Raw genomic sequence first — 26,078 nt, 5'->3', positions numbered from 1 at the left:
GCTACTGAGTATGTACTTTTTTGCAAAAAAAGTAAATGACAACAAAATGAGAGCTAAAAAGATTTGAACATTCAAAATATGCAGGGGGGGTTGAAATGCAAGTCTGTATGACACTCATGTAATAAACCTTCACTTAGTGACTTCACAGTGGGTCTCATTCGATTAGGAAAAACCTTTGTCTTGTTTATTTGTCTACCTTTTGTCAATTTCTAACAAGGTAGAAACAATAAACAGTACTGTCCCAACCATGGGTGGATTATGAGACGATTGGCCCCTGGGCACAGATATGTGAAGAGCCTTACCATCTCTCCCACACAGGAGCAAGACACACAGACTCTCTGATGGATTTGCATTTCTTTGTAGTTGTTGTCATGTTGTTGTTGTTTTTTGTGGTTCTGGGTCTTTTTGTACTCATTTGGGTCTCTTTGAGATAATTTTGTGTCTTGTAGAGGCAATCTTTGTCAGTCATTTTGTCTGGCCTTATAGTCGTTTTGTGACTCCTTGTGGTTGTTTTTTTGTCTCTCTGTAGCTGTTTTGTGTCTGACTGTGGTTGTTGTGCCCATTTCTATAGTCATTTGTATCTCCTTGAGGTCTTTTTGTGTCTCTTTGTGCTTATTTTGAGTCTCTTCCTGGTTGCTCTGTGTTAATTTGACATCTGACATTTTGCATGTGAAGGCCAAGGGACCCCCTGACACTCTGGGCCCCTGAGCCTGTGCCCAGTAGGCCCGTTCAGTAATCCATCTGTCCTTAGGAGAGCAGACACATTTTGGACTTCTGTGTTTGCTCCCAGCAATAATTCAACTAACACTAACACTAACTGAAATCAGCTTTCCAACTATATGTTTTTTGTATGTTACATAACTAAAAACAGTGTGGTAGAAGAACAAAAAACAAGAGAGCCCCAGATTTAGTTGCATGCTGCAGATTTTCTGTGAATAAAATGTGAGGAACAGTCAGAAGGTCTCCACTTTGAGGTTGAAAGTGAAGAGCATTTGGCTGAGAATGAGCATGGTGAATGACATCAGCACAGTTGCTTTCTAACCTGCTAAAAAGGCACTATCCCAAACGACCCCGCTCTCCTCTGCTATTAAGGACTCAGACTCTGCAGGTTTTTCACTCCAACACCTGCGCATGTAAATTACTGCTGCACTGAATTATGAAATCAGATGACGCTTCCTTCAAATAGATTTTTTTTTTGGTAACATAAATGGTGTTTTTGTGTGTACAGGACACTAAATTCTTATCTTGTGCTCATCTATCTATATCTGGATCAGAGTATTTCACTATTTTGGACCTTCCTTTGTAAAGAGGAATGTGATAGAAGAACAGAAAGAAAAGCCATCAGCTGTCGAAGCTTTGAGCTGGAGCATCTAAATTTGGAGTCACTTCAAGCAACTCGTTGCCACTCAGAGATTTTTTTTCTCTTGATAGAATACAGTACAGCAGTAGCTCTCAGTGTCTTTGGAGCCACTCACATGTGGACACAGGCTCAGTAATGGGAGGTGGCGTGCTTACATGAGCTCCTAACAGCATTGTAATGACGTCCTGTGGTCTGGGTGTCATTGTGGTGTGTGGGGAGACAAACAGCTTCGAAAACAAAGCATGATGTATCAGTTATTTTCCCGAAAAGGCTGCAAAACCTCTATCAGATCTCTCACTTTGTGCCAGAATATTAATGATCCAAATAAAACAGTTATATTAGGTGTGATTGTGCACACCATAGGCATCCGTAGAGGNAATGGTGTTTTTGTGTGTACAGGACACTAAATTCTTATCTTGTGCTCATCTATCTATATCTGGATCAGAGTATTTCACTATTTTGGACCTTCCTTTGTAAAGAGGAATGCGATAGAAGAACAGAAAGAAAAGCCATCAGCTGTCGAAGCTTTGAGCTGGAGCGTCTAAATTTGGAGTCACTTCAAGCAACTCGTTGCCACTCAGAGATTTTTTTTCTCTTGACAGAATACAGTACAGCAGTAGCTCTCAGTGGCTTTGGAGCCACTCACATGTGGACACAGGCTCAGTAACGGGAGGTGGCGTGCTTACATGAGCAGAAGAAAGAAAAGGATATTACTTTATATCATCTTTATATCATCATTATAGACAGAAAGTAATGAGCATCCTAAAGCAGACTGCCAACAACAGAAGGCAAAAATACAATAACACGAGGCAGTCTGTGCACTCAGAGGGGGAATTTCAATAGAGCTTATATGGATTTAGCTCCCTGCCTCCCTCATTGACTCTCTGCTTTGTGCATTTGCTGTTAGGGAAGAAATGCACACTAAGTTGTTTTTATTGCTCGTCAAAGACGGAGGGGGAGGGGGTCACCTTCACACAGACACCAATACACTTTAAACAGGGTGAACCGCCTCCTCCCGTTTTTATCATCTTTATTTTAACCACAGATGTGCCAGAGCCTTAAACACACTGCAGACAAACATATTAACCATCATCTAATGTCTACTGAGACAGTAACAATGTTTGGAAGACATTTTAAACTTTAAAATTAAAAAGACAGCACACAGTGGCAGCGTGGAGAGACACAGGGGTGTGCTGGACTGGAGCAGCAGTTAAAAATCAGTCTCCAACATGCTTCCCCTCACCCACACACACGCGCGCACACACACACAAATGCAACACACATAGAGAATAAGTTAATTAGACTGAATGGCTTTAGGGAATTGGCAACTAAATCACGTTGGCTTTTTCTCCAAGCTCACAATGAGATTTAATTATGTAGTGAAACTCGTGATGGCAGAGTACACCTGTAGAAAGCTGAGACTGACTCCAAACCACACAGACTCCCTCACCAGAGCCTGACTGGAAAATAACCTGACGTCAGGTGATGTTAGCTCATCACAAACATACCTGGGCATCAGTGTATGTGTCGGCCGATAAGTAACAAGGAATTGAAGTAGAGAAATGCAGAAGATGCGTCTGAGGAAATTTAGAAGCACTGACGTCATTACTTTGTCCACCAGAGAGCATGTTTATTTTTCAGCTGTAAAATGTCCTGCTCAGTAGATATCGTGGTTACAAGTCTTCGCAGCTCATATAAAATAATCAGGAAATGTAGGTTCAAAAGAATAGTTTGACATTTTGGATTTTTGAAGCCAAGAGTGAGAATATTTGGATGAGAAGGTGGAGCTGTGGAGGAGCAAAGGATGGATCTGACTCACTGACTGTGCCCAAAATCCCTCACTGCTCACTACACCGCGTTCCAAATTATTATGCAAATTGTATTTAAGTGTCATAAAGATTAANTTGGATTTTTGAAGCCAAGAGTGAGAATATTTGGATGAGAAGGTGGAGCTGTGGAGGAGCAAAGGATGGATCTGATTCATTGACTGTGCCCAAAATCCCTCACTGCTCACTATATAGCCCTCTATAAAGTGGGTGCGCCATTTTGTAGCGCTGTCTGAATGTATAGTGCCAATTACTATACCCTATATTGTGAACTTAAAGTATCCCACAGTGCATTGCAACTGATGGTCACTAACCAACCACTATATCCCATCATGCATTGCGCTAAAGAAATAGACAGACCATTTGGGACACACACAGAGACGGAGAAGAGGAGAGAGCAACTCGATTGCAACCTGTTGTACATGTTTACCTTCATGACATGTTGCAGTTTGTTTCACTTGTTTCTCAGCCGTGTAATAAACTGACAATTTAAAGTGTAGTTATCGGTCCCCGAGAGGATTAAAATAAATCAGTTATTGATATTTTTCTAAATGCTCTACAGAAGAGGGATAACAATGCAAGCTAATGATAAGGAACCGAGTCCCTATTTCTGCTGTAATGGTGTGATGCAGTGATTTCGGACACAGCGCTTGACTGTGGTGACCAGGCCCCAAGGTAGTGTGCCAAACTTTGAAGCTACTGTGACTGTGACACTTTTCCACATAGACTAACGTCACAAAGAGTCATCTATAAATCAGTGGATACATTTCTATAAGCGTCACAGACCGAATTATTTAAGTCACTATCTGGATTTTATTCATTCTGTCTGATAATATTTTGAAAGTCTATTAGGGCCTCACAATTAAATCATTTAATCACCATTCAAGTTAGCAGAGTGCTAAACTGACTGTAGCCGGCTTGGCTAGCAGAAGTTACCTGCTCAGCAAACAAAGTCTCGAGTGTGGCTGCTCTACAAGCCCCATGTTGCTGGAGATCCTAGTAATTATACACCCAGGAAGTCAACAATTTCAGCTTCAATTGCCACTGAGCAACTTTCATAGGAATGAGTGGGGCCCCACCTCCAACATTGCATTGATTTTCTTTAAATACATCCATGGTGGTGATGCCTTGCAGACAGCCTGTCAGTCAAAGCGGTTAAATGTGTGTAACTTAAAGCCTTCTTCTGGTCAGATGACCTGCGCTACCTCCTGAGCCACAGCCATGGGTGTCTATTGACTCACTTTTGGAGCCAGCCTCCAGTGGCCATTTGAGGAACTGCAGTTTTTCTTTTTTTTTGGCAGCCCTTTCTCAGTATAAAGACTGAAACAGAGGGAAATAGCCAGCCTGAACCCATACAAGGGCAAGAGGGAATCTACAACACCACTAAAGCTTGCTGACTAACCTGTATATCTAATCTGTTTAATCCAAACAAAACCCAAACAATAAAAATCTGGTGTACATGGACGTCATGTACCAGACTGTTTCTTGGCGTGGCACAGTAACCTGGAGTCTTGTTGTCTTTAGCTTCCATAGTGTTGCTAGGCGGATTTTGTTACCTCTGGACAGAGCTAGGCTAGTTGTTTCCCCCTGTTTCCAGTCTTTGTGCTAAACAAAGCTAACTCACAGCAAGAGAACCCATGAACGTGCTGCCCAAAATGTTGCACTAGTCCTTTTACCCTTTAATTTCCACACCAAGAAAAAAGCAATGGAGAATATTTGTCTTTGCTTTTATTTCTCTACATATTTGGGCCAATATTAACAAAAATCAATTCATTTATTTATTCATTTTTACCTGACCTCATAGTTTTTTAAATGCAGGCCTCTGCCAAATGATTGAGATGTCCCTTCATGGTAATTGCAAAACAGAATAAAAGAAATTGACACAACATGTACTGTTATGATGCTAGTAATATTTTAGTATACCAACATATATCAATTTGTTACCATGGAATTAGTAGTAAATCAGCACTAGTATTATTTCCACTAATTTATTCTAGATAATTATCATTACAGTACTTACAGGACTCAAAAATTGTGAAAAATCATACTGATATAATGGAATAATATTAAATATATGATATCAGTATTAGTATTAGCATTAGTTAATATTCATCTTTTTTTAAACTCATAAAAATTCTTAATCCATTATTTTAGTATCACTACTTTTACCATAAAATGACAATTCAGCCATTTGGTTGTGCATGGCTTTAGACAGTATAAAATCATACACCCAAATTTATTTCAGCATATAGTATGTATTAGATAACATTGAATGTATTATTTAACAACGATGAATGACAGGATTTTTTTTATTTTTTTTGCTGAAAATAGTCAGTTTTAATTAGATTAGCTTCATTACCTTTGCCATAAGGCCAAATGAACTGTTTAGTAGAGCATGTTTTCAAAAAATTATCTGAATCTTATTAGACTTTTATTTTTGTATAAAGTTACATAAATCTGTTTAGTAAGAACTCTGAAACTCTAACATGTTGTATAAAAAATCCCACCACACACAGCCCTCATGTCTGGAGGGACTTTGTTTGTTACCTACTTCCTGTAGGAGGTGAACTAAAAAGGGGCACTATTTAAAGACACAGCGACATCTAGTGGATTTTTCTTGCATAACATACTTGAACCAAATGGTAGAGATGGCTCACTCATGTTGAGTTAAGTTAAACATATTTTTAATCAAGATATGGTGACTGAAAATGTGCTCTACCAAACTACTGGCATTAAAGGATTAAAGGATCCTTAATTAAAAATTTATGTTACATGTTTATGTAAAGAATATATACAGATGAAGAGTTTTTTTGATCTCCCAAACATCAATATCGGCCTCAGGCTATAATCAATGCCTATATGTACACATTATTATCATATAAAACACATAACTTATAAATGCTATCTCCTCTGGTCTCCTCAGATGTTAACTCTTTTAAGTGTCAGATATGGAGTCGATTAATCCACGCATCAAATAAATGAGCTGGTTATCACACACAGTTTTCAAAGAGCGTCTTTAAACAAGACATATGGTTTGAATTGGATTCCTTTTTGCTTTGACTGTCTGGTCAGCTGCAGTCTGCCGTGACATACTGTTTGATCACAATCATTAGCATCATCATCCTCCTCTCTTTCCTCTTTCCTCAACTACACCTTGGTTTTGAAGAAGCTTCATATCCACACTCTTTGATCTCCCTGGGAGGGCTTTGGGGATTAGCTAAATGACTCTGCAGTTAGCTTTTAAATCGCACAATGCCTCCTAAAAATAGTGTCCTCTCAGCTAATGCCTGATCATTGTGCTTGAGCGGTGATGGCTTAGCTAAGACTGCAAGACAGGAGTCAGCCTTGGCACCACTGTGACCCATTTGTGGGATGTTAGTTGCCATCATCGTGGTGTGTTTATGAGATATATATAAATAGGAAATGGAATAGGACAGTTGTTCTGATAATCCTATCACTATCTCTAAACTAATTCCTTTAACGGTTGATCGGCTCATGAATACTGGAAAGGATTCTGGGCCACAGTTCTTGCTTTAAATCACCACAGCTTGGAAGAAAATCACTCTCTCATTCTCGTTCAGGATTAATTAGTCCTAATCTTGGGGTGTTTCCAATGGAGATTTTATATAAAAGACCAATACATCATTGTCAGGAACAATCTGTGTTAATTATATTAAAACTGGTGATTAGATTTTCCTCAGTTGGTTCCTTTATGACCATAAAGGAGCAATCAGTCTCAGTCATGCAGTTACACGATGTGGCCACTAGAGGGAACTGTTTACTGTTAGTTTTAGTTCATTTGAGGATAAATATTAAAGTATCTCCCCACTAAAAATATGGTCACTGTGTTGAATGAGTTTATGTACAGAGTTTTAGACTAGAAGGCTGTTTTCACATTATCTGCAGAGAAACTTCCCTCCTCCTGCAGATGAATGTGAAAACAGCCTTCTAGTCTAAGTTTCTGTGTGATCACTTTACAAATACTTGTCCCTACAAGATGATTTTATGACATCACACTCGTCTAGAAACCAGTTGTGCACTTTTCAGTGAAGAAGGAGACATCTTGTGAATAGCACTTAAACCTTTGTAATAAAGCACATTTGCATATTCACAGGTTCTGCACTTGGCAGACAGGAGGAGTGTCTTTTCTTTTAGGAATATATAAGTAGTTTGTTGAACTTATTTGTCTTATATCATATACATATCAGAAGCAGTGGTGGGACCTAGTCATTGTTTTGCAAGACACAAGTAAGTCTCAAGTCTTTGCACTCAAGTCCCAAGTTTTAAACTTTTGAGTTTCTAGTCCTAAACAAGTTATAATGCACTCTTAACTACATGTATTGCTGTTTCACTAACTGAGTAATAATATATAAATATACAAAAATAATTTATGCTTTTTAAAATTTGTTTTTATTTATTAAAAAAGTTTGTTGGAAGTTGTTGCGTTTCTGTCTGGAATTTTCAACCTGCATGTTTTACCTGCTTATTTTTGTTGACCACCGCATAATTTTTGTACACAAATGAAATTATCTTTGGTATTATTTTTTTCAAACTGGCGTTCACTAAGGTAACGTTAGTTGTGCTTGATGCTTCAGACAAAGTGGATCGCCCTGGGGATTACAGTAAATGTCAACTTGCTGGTAATTAATAGCATTAATGTTATTTTATTTGGGAAATGAGGGAATATGAATCAATCACACTTAAAAATACTTTTTAACCTTTGGGCTTGGGGGAAGGTAAAATTTATTTTCAAATCAAAAGGCTCAGGTCCAAGTGAAGTCCCAGGTCATTGGTGTTAAAGTCCAAGTCGTGTTGCAAGTCCTCTTTGAGTCTAAAATCATTAAATGTGTGTATTGAGTCCACATCTTTGTTAATGAGAGCATTTTCTGTATGTCTTTTAACATGTCTGAAAAAGACCTTTAAGATTTTTTATAGATGTATTCACAAACTTTCTGCTGCACACTGCACCAAAAACTGAGACAAAGGCCTTCAGTGAAGCTTCACCCAAACTGTGAAAATGAACACCTTTGAATCTGAGTAGAGCAACATCAATTCATCGAAACATTATAGTACGTTTTTAACAAATGTAACTTTTAAATCTATTATCATATCTCTATAATCATCAATAAGAAGATGTGAGACAATCAAATTAAGTTTTCACAAGTGATTTAAGAGGAAGTAGCCATGTTGTAGGCCAGAACTGTTCATTAACCTGACCATTACTTTCTTTATTAATCATTTTGTCCATCGGAAAACACATATTCGTGAAAAATGTACCCCACAGCTGAGTGTGACGTCCAACCAACAGTTTAAACCCCAAATATATAAAATTAACAAACACACAAAACAGAAAAAAATACAAATTCTCACACTGGATAAGCTGGAGCCAGTGACTTTTGTTTTTTTTTGCTGATTTCAACTATTACTAGGATTTTTTTACAACCTGGACCCTATTCCCGTATCAGCATGTTTTTGTGTTGAAGTGACTAATTGGAGCAACAGTTTTTGAAACTGGTCCAGTACTGGGCAGAAGAGGCAACAATATAATTCCTGCGGGCAACTGAGCATCATCATTGTACCTCCACTAAAACTGCTTGTTTTTGCCACAGACAGGTTCAGGTTGTTATTATATGTGTCTGACAACATTATTTAATAACCCCTACAGAGACAGGCCTCTTTGTTGAAGACTCAGATCCTTTTTCATTAACCAGAGACAGACCCGAAATCACTACTGCCAATCCCCCCGGACTCCATTTAAATAGACAGTAATTTTATCATTGTAAAATACACATCATCCAAAGTCATGAGAGACAAAACGAAACTCATAAAAACCATCTTGGTTTGTCTCTCTTCTGCTCCAACAACCACCAACTCTGGTTTGGTTGAAATAAACCTTTAATTAACCCAGCTAGATGTGAAAATATTCTGGCTTTATACATCCTAAAATGTCCATTTATTGAAATAGTCTGGTAGGATTAACCCGAATCCTTCAAAGCTTCAATCCTTGCCATTGTAATCAATATCCAAATCAGTATTCAAATGCTTACATTTTGTTTTGTTTTAACCACCCATATGATGGAGACAACTGAAAAAGGCGACAATGACACAAATGAACCCAGTGTTCTCAGCGCAGTCATCGACCCCTGCTTCAAGCATTGAATTGACAGTCTAATGAGGAGAGGAACAGGTGAGACGATTAGCAGATGGTTAGTGAGGTACTTGCTTTGCATTAAGTGGTGAGGTCCGGGCCATGGTGTTCCGAGTTATTAATAACTTATAGAAACATTGCTTGCAATAGTCCACCTTCCACCTTCTTCTCCTTCTCTCTCTATCACACACAGTGGTGCTAAGTCCTACTAAAGTTGTCCCTCCCCGATCCCGTTGAAGCTTCATATATTTGTGGCTAATTGTTACTGAAGTTTCAAAGCCCCTGAAATGGTATATGAGAAAGCCTTTGAATCTGGTGAGGTTGGCGATGGTGATTTCAGGGCTGCTTCTGGTTAAACAAGAAGGATTTTACTCTTAAATGAAAATGTCTATCACTGTAGGGATACTTTCAATTAGTTGTCAGACACACACACAATCTGAGCCTTCAGTGTAATAAAAAGTACTGTTTTAAAAGTTGTTTGATGGTGCTAAGTCATCCGCAGGGTTCACACTGCAGCCTGTTTTGCACCTGCAGTCTCCCTAAATACTGGACCATTTTAACTGATTACTTGATCAACACAAAAACTTCTGTTTCCTTTTTGTGTCCCCAGTGATTAACATTAAAATGTTGCTCCATCAGTCAAATGTTTTCCTGTTCAAAAAATACAAATATCACACACAATAACAGACGAGAGAAACGACTGTTTGTTGCATAAGTTGCCATGGTTTCACCACAGCAGCTCTTTTATTAGCAAAATCATGGAGATTAGTCCACTAATGTGCCCATCCAATGGAAACAGAGGGTCGGGGGTTCAGGGGGGATATGTAACTTGAAACCATCACACATCGTGATCAGTAACAGTGCACCCAGCCCTGTCTGTCTGTCTGTCTACGCACTGAACACAGATCTACATATGGTCCTACTGTCTGCTACAAGGCCGCCATTGGCATCCTCTTTTCAAAGCTTCTCTTTGCTTCATGAATCAATCAGGAATGTTACAGTTTGTGGCGGCGCACCAACAACGTGCACTCGTTAATTACTGAGAGTAGCTTCTTTTTGGTCGCTTAGAAAAATAAAAACTTTGAAAGAGGATGACAAGTAGAGGAATAAAGTCCCTTTGTTTTATATTGTGCACACATTCTCTCTCTCTCTCTCTCTCTCTCTCTCTCTCTCTCTCTCTCTCTCTCTCTCTCACACACACACACACACACACACACACAAATCACTCACGCTAGCTTTTGGCCTCAATCAAAACAAAGCTCCCACTCGCAGCACACATGCAAACCACACATCCGAAAAGGTTTACACACAGCTCTCACAGTATGTCAGAGTCAGAGTGAATTGGTCTACAGAGTGACTTGGTCTTGCTTGGTTTGTCCAAGGAGGCAAAAAATAATGACACAATAAAATAATCAGGCAAAATAAAATAATAAAAAAAGATAATATGGACTCGGGGGCGGCTTGGGAAGAGTTCAATGGTAACGTCTACATAAACCTAACATCTAACTCAACAGAAAGAAAACACAGCAACTAAGGCATGCAAGGCACAAGCACCTACAAAGAGAAAGACATAAGTGTTCATTTATGGACAAAAAAAAGTCAAGGCCCCCTTTTTTTATATAAAAATTTGAAATAATGATAATAAGGTAAAACAAGCACATTTTAAAAACCGTGAAAAATCCCCCGCCACAGACAGTTGTACAAATATTTTACACAAAATGTTTTTTCTACACACCGTCTTTAAAACTTTTAGAGATGAACATAAGTTAATAAGAGGTTAAAAGTGACATTCTCAGCAGGGTCCACAAAGTTCCCTCCAGTCAGAGTCCCCTTGAATAAAGTCACTCCGTACACCGGCCACACGGCTGCCTGGAACAAGGAGGAGAAAACAAAGACAGCGTGATGAGGAGAGAAATGAGACAGAGCACACTGTGTCCAGCTCGCTCTTTAAGCAGCAGGTGTTACCTTTAGAAAAGGCCACAATCCTTCAGGTTGTTCTTGATGATGACATCAGTGACAGCATCGAACACAAACTGCACGTTTTTGGTGTCGGTGGCACAGGTGAAGTGGGTGTAGATCTCCTTGGTGTCCTTTCTCTTGTTCAGGTCCTCAAACTGGCACTGAATGTATGCTGCTGCCTCTTCATAGGTGTTGGAGCCTGAAGAAGCAGCGGACGGAGACAATGAGAAGAGAAAAAGAGCAACAACAGGGTCACACGGAGTCTCAGCAAATCACATTTAAAACACTTTCATTGTAAAACTGACAAATAAAACTTATCTACTGTCAAATAAATCATCAAAACCATCCAGTATTGACTGATATGGGACTTTTATGTCTAATACGATAAGTTAACCCGTTATTTGATGATAAATTGTTTGAATATGTGAATATGTTTTTGTAAATTGGTTGGACAAAATATTAGAAACACCTTTCAATACGATGCAGTCTAGTACAAAACCACCTCATCTATAAGCTCAATAACAAACATAATGTATAATTATCCACTTTCTTACTACGGCTGCAACTTGAATTTTTTTGTAATTGTTGAATTATCTGTCATCTGTATATTTTCTCAATTAATTGATTAATTTTTTTGGTCCATAAAATGTCAGAAAACTGTAAAAATGTCCATCAGTGTTTCCCCAAATCCCACGATGACATCAAACATCTCGTTTTGTCCACCACCCGAAGATATTCAGTTACCTGCCACAGAGGAGCAGGGTTGGAAATTAATTTTTTTGTCCCCCTGCCATTGTGGCTGGTGGGCTTTTTTAGTCTAAAAGCCACTCAACACATTATCATTGTTCTCTGGCTGGTGAATGAAGCACATCTATCAGCCACTCGCATATTTTACCAGTATCTGGCTGGTGCCTGGACCTAATTTCCAACCCCGGAGAAGAGTAAAAAGACCAGAAAGTGTTCATATTTAAGGCCTGGAATCAGAGAATTTCAGAGAATTTTTTATCTTAAAGAATTACTCAAACTAAGTATTTGATAATCAATTTCAATCAATCTATCAATTAATCGTTATAGCTCTATTTCTGAAAGTGACAAACAAAACTTTGAACAAGTAGAATTCAAGGCAGAGCTATGCATTTGAGTGCACGTGTACCAAATTAATTGGCCGGTGAGTGTAATAGTGTGTCTGTGTTTGTTTTGTCTTAACATAGCAGCATAAGGATTTACAAATGGACTTGCTAAATTGACGGTTAAATGACTGGTTGGTATCAGCAGTTCGATCGGCATGCTACAAAGCAGCTTTGTTGCTTTGCTCCATTTCATCTGAGATTTTTTTGCTGTGTTGAGGAATAACTGAAGGGAAGGCTGGATGCCTTTAGCATTTGCTGCATCAACACTTACAGTTTTACAGAAGTTTGCACTCTGAAACTGAATCACATGGGGAGTCTGATGATTGTGGGCTCTCTACATCAGAGCTTAAAAGGTTAGTTTGGTATTTTCCCGTTGTTTTGTGTCTAAGTGTCTGATGGGAGCAAAGATTTTATACTTTTATATGGTTCAGTATTGAGCAATACTGCTGCAGAAGGCAGCGGCAAACAGGCTGTGATGTAACCACTCAGGGCATCTGTGTACCATCAACCACCATCCACTAAAAGTGCTTGTTTTGCCACTGACATATATGTCCGACAACTTTTTGTTAAGGAGCAAGATCCTTTTTGTTAAACCAGAAACAGCCCCCATATCACCATCACCAAACCAACCAGACCCCATTCAAATAAATACTATTTTTCTTACTATAAACACACGTTCACACTAACTGACAGAAACAAAATAAAAACAGAAAACATCTTGGTTTGTCTTTCTACTAGGGCTGCCACGATTGGTCGACTAGTCGATGACTAATCGTCTATTAAAATAATCGGTGACTATTTTAGGAGTCGACTAATCAGTTTGAGTCATTTTTCATAGAAAAGTACTATAAAAGTGCCCCAAAATACTCTTATTGCAGCTTCTTTAGTTCAGATATTGGCAGCTTTACACACTCTCCCGTGACAGTGAACTAAAACCCTTCGGCTTGAGTATGAAACAAGACATTAGATGACGTAATTTTGGGGTTTGGGCGAGACAGGCCGACATTTTTCAACATTTTAACACATTTTTCGAGAAAGTGATTAGTCGACTAATCGAAGAAATAATCGACAGATTAGTCGATAATGAAAATAATCGTTAGTGGCAGCCCTACTTTCTACTGTTCCAACAATCAACCAGCTCTCAATTCACACAGTTAGATGTGAAAACATGCTGACTCTGTAGACACTAAAATCAATGTTTATTTGAATGGAGTCTGGTGAGTTTGACAATGGCAATTTCAGGGCTGTTTCTTGTTGAACAAAAAGGATCCTACTCTTTAAGAAAAAGGCCTGTCTCTGTATGGATCCATTTTATTATGTTGTCAAACATGTAGAAAAACAACCTGATGTAAATTGACAGCGCCCACACACCCCGAGTGGTTACATAGCAGCCTGTTTTGCCTTAATATTGGACAAATGTCAAAAACTGTTGTTCCCATTAGTGACTCAGATACAAAATAGAGTCCAAGTTGGAAAATACTGACCTTCCCCCTTAACAAGAAAACAAGTTCTTGACAGTTTACACAACGGTAAACTACATAGACTCCAAATGAGGAGAGGGTGCTTGGGTTGCTTTTACTCGTACAGAATTTGAGTCAACTTTAGATTTTGATGATATTATGGACACATCTGTGAAATCTGAACATCAGTAATCATCGGTGAATCCGACAAGGACACATTGTAATATAAAGCAGCCCACACAGTTCAAAAGCCAAGCAGAGAGAATAAAGAAGTATCTTTCTATCATCTGTAGAGCCCACCACACCTCTGAGTGAAAACAACGGGTTGACAGACTGTGTTTAAAAAATGGATGACTGAATGTAAGCCTTTCTGGACCTCAGTTCAGAGTCTGAAAACCACTCATCATTCAAAAGAGACAGTTTTAAAACCCCTCTGTGTAAAATTGTGTGTATTTATGGGATAATTAAAGAGATTATCACGGCATTAGTTTGTAGAAAAATGATGTTAAACTACGGATTATTCATTGTCGGGCTCCCTGATTCAAACCCAGTGGAGGCTTTAAGACCTGTGAAACATAATTTATACTTTTAAGCACCTCATTTCATTTCTTAAACCTTTCAAGGCATTTAGTTTGTATGACTGAGGACATCTTTAAGATTTAAGCACCTGCAGACAGCCTTACTACTAAACCCAATGCTGTCACCTAAAAACTCCAAGTATGCTCGGATGGACTTTGAAGGTTTATGTGCGACAGTAAAATGCAGTGTACAGTATCTGCATGTACAACACCCCTGCTGTGCATACGAGTGTTTCTGTACGTCTGTGTGTGTCACTCTCTCTTACCTGCATATTCTGGGTAGCAGATTGTGAGAGGGCTCTTTTTGATCTTCTCCTCAAACAGGTCTTTCTTGTTGAGGAAGAGGATGATGGAGGTGTCTGTGAACCACTTGTTGTTGCAGATGGAGTCGAACAGCTTCATGCTCTCATGCATTCGATTCTGAATGAGAGGGTGGGGGGAAGACAATGATTAACAACCAGAGAAGCTCAACAAACTGAATTTATAAAGGACAAAGATGAATCAGGGTGTGTAGAGGTTTAGAAGGGTCTCACCATCTCTTCGTCCTCAGCCAGCACCAGGTCATAGTCACTCAGAGCCACGCAGAAGATGATGGCGGTGACTCCCTCGAAACAATGGATCCACTTCTTCCTCTCTGATCTCTGTCCGCCTACATCAAACATCCTGCAGAAAGATCACAGATAAACACTGTTAAACAATGAACCACACAAACACATGTTACATGTCACGTCAAGATGCCTCTCGACTGTGACTCCTCATCCTGTCAGTCATTTATTGTAACTCCATGTTTCTGTGTAGTCATTGTGTTTTATCACCACGTCTACTGTCACTTTACTGAAGTGTAGACCACTTCATGACAAAAACATGACAACTTGGTGATCTAGAAATGCAAATAAAAACAATGATGTTTTGAAAGCACAATGAAGAGAAGTAGCCAGACTTATGTTACACTTTGTCTCACTTAATTCAGGGGTGTCCACACTTTTTGAATGCCAGGGGCTTCTCGTATCAAAAACAAAAAAATCACAAACAAACGAGATGCAACTGTTTCATCTTTCAGTTAAAAAGCATTCAACTTTCCACCGCTCCTTAAAGTGGCGGTCAATTTTACGCTTCTTTGCTGTGGCCATGTCTGCTGCCGAGCAGGAAATGTCTGCTGTTGGGTAACTGTTGTGTTTTCTTATTAACTGTCTGATTATGAAAACACATTAGCTCTGCTTGTGTAATTCCTACTTGGTGCATGTCTACAAACTGTAGGACAGTTCTGCCATTGTGAGGTGAACAGAAAAAATGCTGACACGTCTGTTGCTCGGACTTGCTAGTTTTCTAGAAAAAAAAGTAGATTTAATATTTATATCTGTACAAGCAAATAGCTCATTTCATCCAGGCCTGTCTAGGCATTTGGTGGTGAGGAAATTTCCTCCTCCGATGATTAAGGGTGTCTCAACAGCACAACATGAGGTAGTACCAATTTTCATGTTTTTGCAAAATACTTCATTTATCCCGATATAAGTGCTTTATAAAAAAGTTCTATTGTTAGGCTTTTATTGGGTAAATTGTTGCTTTTAAACAACAAAAATGACAAACAAATTTAAAACGAACTGAATACTTCTTCACTGGTAAATAGACAGAGAATGCATGAGGCACAATAAGGGGCACTGTGTTTTTCAGCTGAGACGCTTTGGTTGCGTCTGGTTGCTATGATACAGAACATCCGTGCATGTAAAAGTGTCAGCACAGTGTAGAGTATTTTGCTCTGGATGCAGGGAAGGCTGAAGCACGTAAAGAAAAAGGGGACGGTTCGGTATTAATTTGTCCTAGTTGCTGTACAGCGATGTGACAGTTGGTCTTTGAGGTATTTGTTCTTCCTCTGCTCCACTGTGATTGGACGGCTGGGTAAAAAGTGACACTGATGAGCAGCTGCAGCATTTTACCCAAAGCTTAACATTTTTCAACTCTCAGCAGCCATGCCACACTCCCATGAAAAACCAGAAAAAACATGAACATAGCCGTAGTGGTGGTTGCTGGCCATCCCCTGCAGGTGGCTTGTCAATAGTGCAATAGTGCAATATTGCGTTTATCCCCACAGCCCCTACGCCTGTCGAAATTTTTCTGATATTTCTCATGACTGTAGCGACTTAACTCTGCCATCAATGGGAACACCACCAGACCTCTTTGAATCACTGGAAAATTCTGATATGTGGGCGGCGATTCAGAGATCAGGAACCAGACTAAAGAGAGCACCCCTGGTCATCATGTAAATACAGTTAAGTGACTGGACAACCTGTGGTGGATGTACTCACTTGAAGTGCAGGTCCTTGAAAGTGAAGTGAGTTTCCACAATACCAGTAGTTTTGACTCTGGTCCTCAGCACATCCTGCTGGGTGGGCACATAAGCACCGTGGGATATCCTGTCCAAGTCGTTCAGGTAGCTATGGGAGGAGAAAAGAGACACAAGGGGAGAGAAAGATTCAAAAATAAGCCAGATGTTTGCAGACTACGAGTTGAGAATGGTTACTTATTCTGCCAAACACAGCCCAACACTAGTTCCTGTGTATGTGTCAGTGCAGCCAACTCACTATGCTGCAGAGTCATTGAGCTGGTACTCTCGGGAGCGGCTGAAACAAGCCTGAACGCCTCCGTCCTTCCACAGCCGCTGGATGACCCCAGCCAGCTCTCCTGTCATGAAGCCCTCTTCTGCTGAACCCGCCAGGACGAACAGCTGCCGCGCATCATCCTAACAACACAAAGCCCCCCCAATTAAAGTCCATTTTTTTCATGCAAATGTAAGACAGTGTTGCTGGGAAATGGTTTGTGTATTTTCCCAGTTGCATGATTGTTTAGAAAATGTGGAAACTCTGCAGATGAATAATGCTTACAGAGTGTTTAATGTCAAAAGAAACAAATATTTAGGGGCACTGTTTTGGACGTTAGTTGTATCATCAATTTGATTTAATAAGGATTAATCCTGATTGACTGCATTTGGATTAAATAAGAGGCAGTCACTTCTCATGAAATCGCAGTAAGAGCTCTCTGTCACTGCCTGTTTAGAGGTGATGGATTAAGAATGATAAATTACTTGTCAGTTTCAGCCCTTTTAGTCATGATGCTTTTAATAAAATAAGATTTCATAAGCTATGCAGCATCTTAAGCAGGTCAGTGGACAAAAAATGAATATCTGTGAGAGCATAAAATCAAGAAAGAAAAGCTCTGGGTGTAAAATTGGTCACGATGACAGAGCCAGGCCAGTCACGCTGAAGCAATGACTAAGCCTCTTGTTATGCCAGGGAAAAAAACAGATTTTTAAAAAGAAACAGGAGTCTGTTTAGAAAAAGGAATAAATAAAATTAAAAAAAACTCTGTGGTCTGCGCTGTGTTTATTTGCAGCATGCAATTACACAAAACACCAACCCAATGAGCACAAACTCTCCAAAAATCAAGTTAAACATGTTGCTGATTATTACTGGAAAACTCAGCAGCTCTTCTGACCATGAACATGTACTTCAAAATGTCCTGATCAGCAGCACAACAGGGTGACATATCAGGTGAAGGACCCACAGACTGTTATCAGATATCAGTAAGCCTCTGCTCTAACGAAGCGTTTTCAGTGTGATACCAAACCCCTACCAGCTCTCTCTGACCTGCTGCACAGGAGGAAGTGAAAAGAAAATTGCCCAGTGGGGAAGGGTGACATATGACTAACTAGCTGTTGCCCTCACCGCACTGGGCTATAATATTTCCCCAGAAATACAACCTGCGATCTTCCAAGAACAGTGTAAATGGCAGCTTTGTTTTCACTCACCGCTCTCGCCGGATCAGCAAAGTCGATCTTGAGGCGTCCCATAGCTCTGATGATGGCGATAATGGACTGGATGGTGTTGCTGTAGACCACGGCCTTGTACTGCTTACACTCCTCCTCTGAGTAACCTGCCTCATGGATGATCCTGACACACAGAGAGAGGACGTTAGCACTTTGTCTCCAAGTGGCTTTTACATGAATTTGATCATAAACTAGATTATTATGATCAACACACAGTTATTGGCTGAGAATGGCAGACTGCGTTTTAAGACATCCCAATAAACAATAAACTTTATTTGTATAGCATTTTTAAAAACACAGTCACAAAGTGCTTTACGGGCCAACATAACACAGTATACACCGTCAAGATTAAAACAGCAATAACATAAATAAAAACAAATTAAAAAGAAAATCAGACCAGATAAAACAGTGTAATAAAAAAATAATAAAATTGATAAAAGAGGGATATAAACTAGACAATCAACAGATTTACTGTAAACAAAAAGTCTTCCTGTAAAAGTATGTTTTGAGGAGTGTTTTAAAAAAAGATACTGAGTTTGCTAACCTAAATGTTTTGCATCCACAAATTTAATTCTTGTTATCTTCTGAAAGATGACTTGTTTGATTATTTACCATTTTAGATGGCTTTTAGTAATGTAAGAGACAGAGGTTAATATTAACAATCTGTTTTCTCAGGATTTCGACATTTTTTATTCTGATTCGTCATCAGTTTGAAATGTTTGAATCATGTTTAAACAAGTTGTTTCTAATTATACCTAGTAAGACTGAAAAAAACTTCTCATTGAACTTCAATTGATCTAAAGGCCTTCTGACAAAGGGGATGAAATGTAAAAAACAAACAAAAAAAAAAAGCATAATTAAATGTTTTGCTTCAGAAATGAAACAAAAATATAGATTATTCACAAGCAAGCTCAGCTGCTACACTTCTCTTGATGGTCTCTTAATATTTGTTGTCTTTGTAATCTTTATTTGTCAAAGATGACACTACTTTGCGAGATCGAAATCCATATTGTTGTGTAATAGTTTAAACAGAATTTTGACACTGGCATGGGAGAAAATCTGTTGATTGTGTGAGCAAGAGTCATTATTTTATTGGTCTGCTTATTTTTGTCGGCATCTGAAATTCCCAGAAATTTAAACAGCTGCCGAAAAAAAGCTGCAGAGCAGAAAACAAAGATTTGGTGTGGATAGGCTTGTAGAGATAAATGGGCTCCACTGTTGTGTGGTTTATTCGCACCAATTATTTGCTTTTGGTGGGAAAAGATCTTAACATGGAAGCTTCTGGTGACTTCTATGGAAGGAATTTTGGCTGTGTTAAAAAAAAACCTCCCTATTTAATAATTGGTGCACTATATACTGTGTACTGACTGCCATCTTTGTGTGTCCAAATTCTAAAATAAATGAAACTTCAATGACAAATGTTTGTATATTGCCCTCATGCTTCCCACAATGGAGCTAAAAAAATCTAGTGTAAAGCATCTATGTTACATTTTGCTAGAAATCTGACAACACAGCGCCTCACCTTTAAAAGACGACAGAAAATTACAGTTATGCAACATACTTGCCAGTTACAATCCACAACAACAATGATGATGATTAGGTGTCTGATATCTCAATTTGTGGCTCACTATAGAGTAAAATAATGAGTGTCAACTGTGTAGGGAACAGAGAATGAGGGAACCAACACATTAAGAGAGTCTCACCGGCTGATTAATAATAATCACAGCTGTGTCAGGTAATCGAGTGCATGTATAGTAAAGGGTATCTGAGGTCAGTCACAGGACCTGAAATGCCGCCGTGTGCTGTTGTCTGAACAAACAATAGTTGAAAAACCATGATTGGTGTGCTGTTAAATGTTAGATGTCGACCCTCCATACTTACTTCATCTGTTTCACAATTGTACTCTTCCCAGATTCTCCAGCACCTGAAACACAGAACAGACGGCACAGAACATTAAATTACATTTGATACAGTTAAATCATGTTAAATATTTCAAGCATAAATCAATAGTAGGTAATATGCAGAGTACCCATCAAAAGTCATTGTAAGTTAATCGCTGACAAGTGTAATGTAGAGACACTACATGTATATGCAGCTTTTATTTCTGTTGAATTAAGTGTTTGCTCGAACATGAAGCTTCATTTATCTGTGCGTGTCAGAACACTCGAAGGGATCATTCTGGTTTAAGTTTGTGTCTGTTGGCAAGGCAACACAAATATAACACAACAATCATGCATAAGCTGCTAAATTAATAGGATATAATAGCAGCTTATCTCCCACACCCAAAACAAAATACAACACGAATAATGTTGTTTGAAAGAAATCACTGATTTTTCTTTACCCAGACTTTAACGAGCCCATTTCAGCCAGACCATAATTCCTGCTTTGTGCAACAAAAGCCCAAAATGTTTATTTTCATACATTTAAATATTAAAAAACAAGGAATTTCTCTTGCATTTCAGACACAGAATGGTTTCTTTTGTTTGCTTTTGTTTATAACTACAATACTACATTTAATATTTTATAAGGAGCCACTTTTGTTTATTGCTGCTACAAAGACACCCTAGAAGCTTCATCATACTTTGTTAGTTCAAATAAATAAATGAATTAGAATAACATAAAATAAAAAACGTCTCTGACTTTTCTACTTTTTTGCTGCATCAGAAACATACCGAGCCGTGACATAACTGTATCGTATCAAACCGAGCCATAACTTTTGAGAACCCCTAGCTAGTCTTTATCCTGCAACACATCCGAGACTACACTGTCACAGAATGCACCGAAGAAGTGTCCAAGGCCCAGTTTAGCCAGGTCACAGTGTAATTGGATTAATCAAAGGGATCCTCTGTGAATGAGATTATACACATCTTAAACATCCCTGGGTTAGAGACTCATGCCGCATCAGACTGGCTCAGAGGACTCAGACCTGTCAGATGCATCTCATATGGACCAGATGATTTATAAGAGACAAAAATACAACACTACTTATGTATGATGTCATCACAGCCTTAAAAAGGTAAAACGAAAGAAGTAGATGAAGCATATAATAGTGTAAAACGATTTATCTGAATAGGCCAAAGAGGTGTTGGTACATATGCTATCGTACATTTCTCCAGCTCCCTCTGAGATACAGGAGTGTTTTCAGCTGAGCACACAACATTTTAATTACCTTACCTCTGCAGGGACTCTCAGCTCCCCGGAGAGGAGAACTGTTCACCAGTTCATCGTCCCATATGATAAACAGCCACACACCGCACAGAGCTAATATTACTGCAAACATCATAACACTTAAATTTAATTTCCAAACACACTCTCACACCTCACTGAGCTGCTGAAATTGAAGGGCTTAATGGATGGCAATTGTGTCAAAAAGTGGAAGACGTAAAACGGTTCAAGTTTATCACAGAGCTAGGGTGTTTCATATGGCTACACTGGACCAAGGAACATAAGTCTCCCCAGGCCATATGAGATGCAATCATCTCCCCAGCGAACAATAAACACTGTACCTCCCTTCTGTGCAGCTTTTTTTCTGCTAATGTACATGAAAATGTTGCCACACACAAAAGATCAATCTTTATTATTTTCTTTGTATGTATGTGTGCAGTGCACACTCTGTCCACATCTGAGGCAGTCCTCCCACTCGTAACACTCGACTCAAGAGCATGTCATTTTTACTGCATTAATGCAAACACCCCGTGTGGGATGCCTGACAGAGCGGCAAACTGCAATAAGCATGTGAAGTAAAGCTGCATATCTCTCTGTCTTGCTCAGAAACACATACATGATACAAAGACATCCACCGTGACAAATGTGGAACACATCCATGTATTCAAAGACGTATGGTAAGTGCCCTGTCAGACAACAAATCCACAAACCAGTCCCTGACATCTCTTGCAGGTGCTTGTGGGAATCGTGACAAGGAAAAAAACACAACCATGAAAATTCAAATCAGGTCCATCTCAAATGACGCATGAACATACAAGAAGCGACTGCTGCAGCTGAGCGTCGTACAGTGCCTTTGACTGTGGTGAAAACACATGTCTGAAAACAGCCCTCTGATGACACACAGACCTAAAAAGATGCAGAATACTGTTGCATTTATCAAACAGCTTGTAAACTGCATGGTCCAGGCAGACATCCAGTTAGCATGCACTAGCTGTCTCTGTTGTGTGTATATAGTTGCCACAGATGCTTACGGCTGTCAGCCAGGCTGCATAGGTTGCTATGCAACCTCTTGCTCGTCTTTTCCTGACTGAGACAGCCAGCAGTGGTCATCAGCTTCTAGTAACAGGAAGAATGGAGACAAGATGTGCCCGTCTGCCTTGAAATAATGAGACAATTCAAGATAAAACCGTGAGGATTAATACTGATACAGGGATGATCTGGGAGATTAATCACTGTTATATTGTGTTATATGACTTGAATGTTTAATGTTAAAGGCTGCAATACAGTCAGCGATATAATTTTCTGAATATATTTGCCTGCTATAGCTGATTTAAATGAGTGTGGAAGTCCCTGTCGGATTTGCCACCACATTCAAATGACCGCACTAATGTTTTTCCCTCAGACACCCAATCAGCAAACCTCATTTTGGATAAAATAGAGTATGAAATCAGCATTAGTGTCACACAAGATACCATGACATTGATAATGAAGGGTAATGATTAACATTAATCTTCAGAAACTGTAAATATAAAACATTTTAAAGCCATACTTCCAGGTCTGAAGTTGACAGAAACATGGTTGAGCATGGGAAAGCAGTGTTAAGTTTTTATGCACCACATATCTGGAACAAACTCTCGGAAAACTGCAGGTCTTTTAAATCAAGGCTGAAGACTTTTCTCTTTGCCAAAGCCTTTTATTAAATCAGATATTAATGAATTTCTTACGCTGCACGGATGACTTTTATTTGTGTATTTCATACATGCCTTAATCTTAATTAGCTTGTTTTTATTTTCTAGTCTCCAGCTCTATAATTAAGCTTTTAACTGCATTTAAATGTCCTTTTTGCACTATATCCGGAAGTTTTGATGTTTTATGCAGCGCACTCTCAGATGCATTGCTGCTGAAATGTGCTATATAAATAAACTTGCCTAAAACTTCTAAACCTATCTATATTAAATGATATTTCCACAAACACTATGACATCGCAAGAGTGTAAATGTATATATAATCTGCCAAAAAACATGGTGTATTGACCGTAGTGTGGTAGATTGTAGTAACAGAGCCAATCGGCCTAAATGCGTGTTTATTTTGAGATGAATGGCGAAACAGGAAGATAGCTAACTGCTGTAACTTAACTTGAAATAATGAAATCAACCTGTAACACTAACCACAACAGTTACGTCTATTTATTTCACGGGCAGACCTGTTGAATGATAACACCTCAGACATAAGCTTTGTGTAAGCTAACTAATCCAAGCTAACGCTGGTGAGCTAACTGAGCTAAGTGGCTAATTGCTTAGCTAAATTAGCTTACTGACTTAGTGCTGGGTGAGACTGTGTGGACAAACTAATCACACGGTGAGCTAGTAAATAGTTTACTGACTGAGCTGGGTTTATTTGTTGAGCAGAAAAGTAAAGGTAACTCCAGCAGCTCCAACTTTTTAGCTAACTGTACAACCGCCGTGCCATTCATATCATATAAAGCCCCGACATGTCTCAAACTCAACCGTTGGTTTCGCCAAAGTTAACACCGTCAACTTATTTCACGCTGACGCAGCTCGATAAAACTTATATTTTAGCTAATGTAGAAACATCTTTTGGTGTTAAATTGTTGGGATTAAGTTTACAACACACGGTGGGCAGTGGAAAAGTCCCTCTCCAGCAAATAGACCCCGTCCCCCCGTCCATCCATCTTTCTCTCACCGAGCAGCAGCAGCTTGACCTCCCGGGCAGCCTTTTCTCCGTCGTCCCGCAGATTCCTGTCGATCATCTTGCTCCGCTCCTGCGCCGCCTTGTCGTCCGTGCTCAGAGTACATCCCATCTTCGTCTATCCTCACCTCCGAATAAATAAAAAAAATCCCGACTAAAACACAACTTCAACTAGGAGTGTAACGACATGCAAAGGCTACCGAGCTAGCATCCAGTGAGGCGGAGGACGACGAGGAGGAGGAGGCAGAGTGTCTCTCCAACACTTGAGATTCAAACACGCCCTTGCCTCGCAATCTCCCGATTTCACGACCAAGACTAAATTATTAGATAACTACGACACGCTGCTTTCAGGTTAGCTGACTCTCCTGCTAGAGTTTCAGCAACACAAACGTGTCGAGTACGGCCAGCTTCATTCACAGGAGGAAGGGAGTGGACACCAACACAAGCGTCGGAGTCTCAAAATGTTCGCTTCCTGTTCTTCGCAAATACCTGTGAACTGCGCATGCGTGACGGAGCAACAAGCTTCATTCAAAATTTTAAGCTTTTGCTTATTTTAGTCCGGATTTACTTGTGTAAACAGTGAAGTTACTCCAAGAAAAGACAAAGGAAACACGTGAAAGTTAGGCATGATCAAAGTAAAAAAAATACCTACAGACAGTCAAACATTTTAGATGCTCGGTCAAAATGATACAATAGTGGAAAATTTGACTTTGCATCACATCATTTTGACTTAATTAGTCAAATATACGACTAATTCACTATCAGTTTAGTAGTTTATAATGTTGGTTTAGTAGGTCTGACTTACAATTCCACAAATGGTCCTTAACCTCAGATCTTATAGCCTAATTCTGATTTAATCTAAGGGGTCAAAATATTGATTTAGAAAGCCTATCTCATATTTTTTGCTTTCCAACAGTGTTGGGAGTAACTAGTTGCTTGGAGGCTATATGGAAACATGTAATTAAATTACTAAATACATTTTATTGTAATCAGTTACAGTTTCTGAGAAAAATGTGCAGTTAAATTGCCAATCAAAATTTTGGTGATTACTAAGGGGTTGCATCCCAATATATTGTTTTCATTAAAAAAAAAAAGTTACGATATAAATTTCATTCTGTTACTTTGCCTCACCCCTGCTTTTGGTAAAGTCAATTTCCGGACATGTTTCACCTTTTTTGACCAATTTAAAACATTTGTTCATCAATCAAATGTAATGAGCTACATTACTTTGACAAAGTAATTAAAATAGTTACTTTACTCATTACATTTGTAGTAATCAGTAAGCTGTTACATTTCAAAATTAAAGTTTATATTTAGTATCACAACATCAATTTTGATTCGATTTTTTTTAGCAATTAGCAAGACAGAAGTTGACCATTATTTTGATATAACAAGTCAAAACTATTTTTGATAAACAAGTCAAAATTTTGACTATCTAATAACCTCGTATCGCTATTTCATAGTTACGTTTTTTATTTCATAATTTTGCTTTAAATCATAAAATACTGACACAATATGTCATAATTTTGACTTTATGAGCCAATATTTTTCATATTATCTCATCATTTTGAGTCACCCTGATTATTGTTATTCATACCTTGCCTAACTTTTTATCTGTTGTTTTCTTTTTCCACTGAGCTTCAATGGATTTCTGTCATTTATACACCAGTTCTTAATTTCATGTCAGGTTTTTACACATTACAGTCACACAGCATTTTCTTGCCATAAGGTAAAACATTTTTAAAGCGCAGACTATCAGATGACAAAACAGGCAAATAAGCTGCAATATCTTTTTCTTATGACTATACAGCACATGAGTAGGTGTGAGAGATGGGTTTAGTGCATACATCATCCGTGCTGTCTGTGCTGATTTGCATTGTAAGCCTCTGTCATAAGATGCGAATGCTCAGTGAAATGTTTGCA

The 26,078-nt window shown here is 38.9% G+C and overlaps 1 protein-coding gene across 1 annotated transcript; it reads right to left on the bottom strand.

Annotated features, from left to right (window-relative positions):
* Positions 1-10,037: 10,037 nt before the first annotated feature.
* On the bottom strand, positions 10,038-24,626 carry LOC126407825 (guanine nucleotide-binding protein G(i) subunit alpha-1). Its single transcript, XM_050073061.1, has 9 exons — positions 24,150-24,626; positions 20,163-20,205; positions 18,264-18,405; positions 17,041-17,198; positions 16,765-16,893; positions 14,995-15,124; positions 14,728-14,881; positions 11,300-11,492; positions 10,038-11,203 (listed from the first exon to the last, which is right to left on the bottom strand). Exons 1-8 carry the CDS (start codon positions 24,265-24,267, stop codon positions 11,302-11,304), a joined length of 1,065 nt encoding a protein of 354 aa, XP_049929018.1. The 5' UTR covers positions 24,268-24,626; the 3' UTR covers positions 10,038-11,203; positions 11,300-11,301.
* Positions 24,627-26,078: the final 1,452 nt, after the last annotated feature.

Source organism: Epinephelus moara, chromosome 20 (genome assembly GCF_006386435.1).
Source record: "Epinephelus moara isolate mb chromosome 20, YSFRI_EMoa_1.0, whole genome shotgun sequence".
Classification (NCBI taxonomy): Eukaryota; Metazoa; Chordata; class Actinopteri; order Perciformes; family Serranidae; genus Epinephelus; species Epinephelus moara.
Note: the sequence above shows the minus strand (reverse complement) of the source record. Positions and strands in the feature narration are given on the sequence as shown.

Bases quoted from the DNA above. Each gene is read 5' to 3' on its own strand.
- LOC126407825 (XM_050073061.1), bottom strand. From the start codon at position 24,267: ATGGGATGTACTCTGAGCACGGACGACAAGGCGGCGCAGGAGCGGAGC. The intron at 20,206-24,149 runs GTGAGAGAAAGA...TCTGTGTTTCAG, and splicing joins GGTCAAGCTGCTGCTGCTCG to GTGCTGGAGAATCTGGGAAG. The intron at 16,894-17,040 runs GTGAGTTGGCTG...CTCCTCCCATAG, and splicing joins CTCAATGACTCTGCAGCATA to CTACCTGAACGACTTGGACA.